The 5,488-nt window shown below is 43.5% G+C and overlaps 1 protein-coding gene across 1 annotated transcript in view; it reads left to right on the top strand.

Moving 5' to 3' along the window:
- Positions 1–1,532: 1,532 nt before the first annotated feature.
- PCLO (piccolo presynaptic cytomatrix protein) overlaps positions 1,533–5,488 on the top strand; it is a 320,601-nt gene continuing 316,645 nt past the window's right edge. The window contains exon 1 of the mRNA XM_026052206.1: positions 1,533–1,744. Coding sequence (XP_025907991.1) covers positions 1,533–1,744 — 212 coding nt within the window. The remainder of the gene's footprint in view (positions 1,745–5,488) is intronic.

Raw genomic sequence — 5,488 nt, 5'->3', positions numbered from 1 at the left:
GGAAAGGTTACAGAGCAAGTTCTCCTGGAAGCTTTATCCAAGCAAATGAAGGAAAAGATGACTGGGAGCAGCCATCTTGCTCTCACCACAGGCAAATCATGCTCCATCAACAGGACTGATTTCTCTGACATGATGACTGGCTGTATGAACAAGAAGAGAGCAGTGAATCTTGTTTTGCCTTGATCTTAGCAACATTTTCAGGATGATATTCCATAGTATCCTCATAGCCAAATTGGTAGCACCAGTAGACAGAAAGTAGGCTGGAATATTGGGCTTAAATGAGCTGTGATTAGCCATTCCAAGTCTAAGTGGGAACAGCTGTTCTTAGAACCCATAGTGTTTAGTGTTAATGATTTGGACAAGGGTGTGAAATGCACCTTTRGCAAGTCTTTAGTTGATACAAAATTGGGGAAGAGTGGTCAGTATGCTGAAGGATGGGTCTGCCTGTCATGGTGACTCTGTCAGCAGATGGAATGGACTGAAGTTGATCAATGAAGTTGAACAAAGTCTTGTGTGTGTGATGGAATAATTCAGTACAACAAGATGTTCAGTACAACAAGTGTCCAACTGCGTACACAACATCTTTGCTGGTAAGGTCCTGGTGGACACATGCATTAATATGTTTCAGGAGAACATGGTGATAAAAGATGCCAGCTGCAAACTGGGCCGTATCAGCATGAGTGCAGCCATCTGGTCAAGGGAAATGATTCCTCTTCATTCAGCAGTTCCAAGGCTACAAGTGGAGTACTGTGCCCCGTTTGGGACCTTCCAGAACTGGACATTTCCAGACTGACATACTGTAGGCAGTCACCACTAGGATAGTAAAAGACTGGAGCAGGGACACAGAGAGGCTGTGAAAGCTTGTCTGTTCTGGGGGATATTCAAAACTCAACTAGCAGGCCAATGAGCAACTGACCTAGTCGTTCCTGTTTTGAGTGGGGACCTCCATGGATGGCCTCCAGACATGCTTACCAACTTCCATTACATCCTTTGGCAGYAGAATGCCTCAACAAACTTTGGCTGCTTCACAGCACGTATTCATTCGCGGAGAGATGCATATGTGTGATAGCGGTGGACAACAGGAGGTGACACCCCAGCAGGGGTGGGTGCAGGGTGCAGACACCGATTCCCTGCTGCACAGGGAACCAGGAGCACCCATTTCTACAAGCCAGCCCCAGCACTTCACACTGTGGGCAACCTCGGGAACCAGCGGGGGATGCTTCGTGTTGCCTTTAAAGCCGGGGCGAGGGGCGGGCAGCGGGGTGGTGGTTTGCGCGGTGCGGAGCATGCGCTGCGCGGGGCGGTGGAGTGCGGCCGGCGGCGCTGCTCCTCCTCCTCCTCCTCCCTCTTCTTCCTCCTCCTCGTCCTCCTCCCCGCAGCCGCGGCGGCAGCCTGCGAGCTCGGCCCCGGCGCCGCCGCTGCCGCTGCGTGGGGCCGCGGAGCCCTGAGCGCCCGCGGAGGCACCCTGGGCAGGGCAGCCGGCCCCGCGCCTCGGAGGGTGAGGAGGCGAGCGGGGAGCCACCCTTGCAGCCATGGGCAACGAAGCGAGCCTGGAGGGAGGCGAAGGTCTGGGCGCCTTCCCCGAAGGCGCGGCGGGAGCCGGGGATGGCGGCGGGCCGGCCGCGCCGGCGGACCTGAGCCAGCTGAGCGAGGAGGAGAGGAGGCAGATCGCCGCCGTCATGTCAAGGGCGCAAGGGCTGCCCAGGGGGAACCTCGCCGGCGCGGAGCCGCCTCCCATGCAAAGGCACGCACGGAAAATCTCCCCTTTTCCACCTCTCCCTCCCCCCTTCTCCATCTCCTCGCGGCAGGGGCGGGGGGCGGCTCGCAACACGCTGCGGGCCCGTCGCATGGGAAGCGGGCGCTGCGTTTTGCAGGCTCAGGGAGGGGATGGGGCGGCTGCACGAGTGCGGGCACTAGCATGGAGCCTGCACGCTGGAGCTGCTCCCATTCCGGGGATTTCTAATAATAACGACGATTTTCCCCTTCCAGTGGGCTACATCTTGCCTGCCTGTTCCTCCTCTCGCATTGATCTGGAGCATGGCTAGTTCTGGTGTCGAGGGAGGGAGGAAGAGAGGAAAAAGGCACATAGCATTTCTCTTTTATTTCTTTTATTTTTTGCTTTTWTATGTATATATATGTATGTATGTGTACGTATGTGTATGTGTTCTTCACGGGTTTGGAGTGACCCATGGCTCAGTAGTGGGAGAAACCTTCCTAGGGCTGATCATTTGTGCAAGCATCTCTTACTGGAGAAACAGATTCTTGCTGAACCCTTCAAAGCTTTTAGGCATAATGCATTTGCTAGCTGTCATTCCACCTTAAGCTTCATGCTATCATTTGGCTACATTAAATAGTCTTGGACTGAAGAGGTCTATTTCAATCCGTATTTTGGCTCTTTTTTTTGGCTTTTTTTTTTTCCCTCTATTTTTTTTTTTTTCATTAGGAGTTAGAGAGGAAAGGAGAATAGGCTGATTGCACAGAATTCTATGGTAGAAATGGTTTTACCTAAGTGAGCATGGGAGAGAGCTAAGAGCAATCCTCTCCCCCTTTCTTTCTCTATCCTGTATTAAATTCACTACCCAAAGTAAAATAATAATAATAATAATAATAAAATAAAAAAAATAAATCGCTGACCCTCCAAGTCCCCTTCCAAAGGCCCCGTTGGGGGGTCGTTGTTGGGTCGCCTGTCGCTGCTCGGTCCGTGTCGCGCCGCTGTCCGAGGTGCTGAAGTTCCCGTTGCCCGGCCGGGCGCCGGGGCTGTTGCTGCAGCCTCCGGGGCTGGGTGTGTTGTTTGCCTGGGAAGGAGGCTCTGAAAGGCTCCGTGCCACTCGGTTCCTGTGCACTGACCTCACCTCACATAAATGCCAGTTGAGTTTTATATAATATCGGGCTTATATAAGTGAATTCTGGAAGAAGAGAGGCGAAGAGGGTGGGACCAGATTCATCCTTGCATAAACTATGAAAGTCATGGGAATTATGTGTGAGATGCATGTCTCCATTTTTTTTTCTTTTGAAAGTGAATCCTTCTCTGATATGTCTAGTGTGTTTATTAAACAAGTGTAAATCAGGGGCATACAGGGAATATAACTTTCCATCCAATTCAGGTCTTGACCCAGTTGCTATAAATATCAATGGAAAAGAATATATTTATTAGTTATGTGAAACTAAACTTGCARTTTATCGACAGTTTGATAAACAGTTGTTATCAACAAAGATACAAAGGCTTTAAAAGTTTATTGTTTCATGCTAACTTTACAGTATTGAGCATGATAAATCTTAAACGACGCTAAAATGATCACAGCATGCATATTTCCATACTTATCTTCGTAAGAAGACATTTATATTTTATGCTTTTGAAAACTTCTTTGGTCTTGTTAACATACAGTACTTTCACTATTTAATATTAGCCATTAATTAGCCATTAGCCATTCTATATTTGTGAATTACAGTTAAGTTGTCAACTTTAACTAAAAGTCTGTACATTAACCTATCAGTAGTTTCTCTTGAGGATTTGTACTGATTCCCATCATCACACTTTGTGTAATGAGGTTACTACTTTGCTCTAGTCTTGTGCTGTGGCTTTGTTTRTTCCCTTTCCAGACTTCTCTCCACTGTTGAAATTTTCTAACAAAGATGAGAATTATTATTAAACCTGTGGATATGAATAGGATGAGAGTATCTTATAAGCTAGGGATCTGTCTCTTCCAGACTTTAAGCTAGGCAAAGAATTTGCTGCTGAGTCTTTGGTTCCTTAGCTTCAGATTTCTCCTGTGTGGCCAAAGAAGTCAAATGTGGAAAAGAAAGACTCTTAAATGATAGTCTATAGTCATTGCTCCCAGAAGCTTGTTTTTAGAGTGGCTATGCCAATCTGAATGTTAAAAGGACCAAAAAGGTGATGAGAAGAGGAATGCTGATATTCCAGATTCCAGTTTGTGTAGCTTTGTATTTTTACAGCATCCTTATTGCATTTTCCCTTAGATTTTTTTTCTGATTAACTAATTTATTTTCCTCTCTGATTTTTTCATTATATTATCAGCTGTTATCCAATCACATGTGAGGAACTAGTAATTATTTCCTCTTCTAAATGCTTTCACCACCACCTTCCACAAAGTAACCCAAGCCTTAAAGTGTACAGAATCTTCATGATCCATGATATAAAATAATTTTTGCTAGTACTGACATTTTAATAGTAGATAATGTATATAGTWGCATATACAGCTTCATAAAATGCATGCTGTAGTTATTGGTGTTTATAGAAGCTCAGAGAATTGAAACGTTTAAAAATTCCATAATGAAGCTTGTAATAAATACTCATGATGCATTTTAACATAAACATCAACGTAAGCACAATCCAGAGCAGCTGAAGTGCACTCCTAAATCAAGTTACTTGAATTGAATTTTTTAAATATGTTTTAGTTTATGGAATTTCATTTGGTTCCAGTCAGAAGTTGGTGTGCTTAGCGCCAATAAAAAACACTGAAACCTGTTTCAAATACCTGCCTTCAAAACTTGTTGTTAGAAAGTTCATCTCAAACATACAGAGGCAATTTTTAAGCTGACTTCAATTATCCTAGCAGCACTATATGGCCCTGTAACTGTAGCAGTGTATATTTGTTGAGGAATTTCCTGCATCACTTGAAAGGATTAGATGGCCAAGCTGAATACAGAACTATTTCTAATGCAGTTATGCCTATTTTGAGCAGAGCATTGTTTTGTTTGTTTGTTTATTTCTCATTAAGTTTTTAACCATGAACAAGTCATTTTTTTTTTTTTTTTAAGAAGAAGAGGAAGAAAAAATACTGAGAAAGTCCTTACTGAATGTTGTACTTTTTGAAGTGTGTTTGTGGGATGTTTTCCAGAGGAAATACGTATTTTTAACACCATCTTCATACAGACGTGAAAACCAAAGCAGTCCATGCTATGTGTAAAGTTGTGCATATCTTGTTTTTGTATATAAATTTATACTAATGAATGATATAAAGAAAGATCTTTTACATATATTTTATAATTATGGCATATAAGAATTAGACCAATGGTGTTAAACTACTTCTTGACTCCAAAGTGAGCATTGTTTTGGGTGTAATATTAATTTAAAAGAATAAAGATGATCCTTGTGAAACAAGGTGAGAGTGAGGAGAAACACAGCAGTATAATTAGGTGAGGGAGAAATGAATGGTTTTCTTTGGTGAGTTGATATTCTGCAGTGGTGAYTTTAAAGTGATGGTATTTTTTTTTTCTTATTTCAAAATACTTGAATGTAAGAAAATTTTTGCCGAACTTGATGTTCTTAAATCTTAGTTTGTGGTTGATTGCAAAATGATTCTAGAAAAGAAGGCTTCAACTTCCAACTACCTAATGGAGCAAATTCTCCACAGGATAACACTTCTTAAAATATTGGCCTGTCTACAAACTTTTTTTTTTTTTTTTTAATGTATAAAGACAAGCTAAGTCTAGCCTATGCCAGCAGAATCCCCACTGGCTGTTTTTT

This window comes from Nothoprocta perdicaria, unplaced genomic scaffold (assembly GCF_003342845.1).
Source record: "Nothoprocta perdicaria isolate Ctin4 unplaced genomic scaffold, notPer1 scaffold_85, whole genome shotgun sequence".
Taxonomy (NCBI): Eukaryota; Metazoa; Chordata; class Aves; order Tinamiformes; family Tinamidae; genus Nothoprocta; species Nothoprocta perdicaria.
The sequence above is the reverse complement of the archived record's forward strand: the minus strand, read 5'-3'. Positions and strand labels throughout refer to the sequence as shown.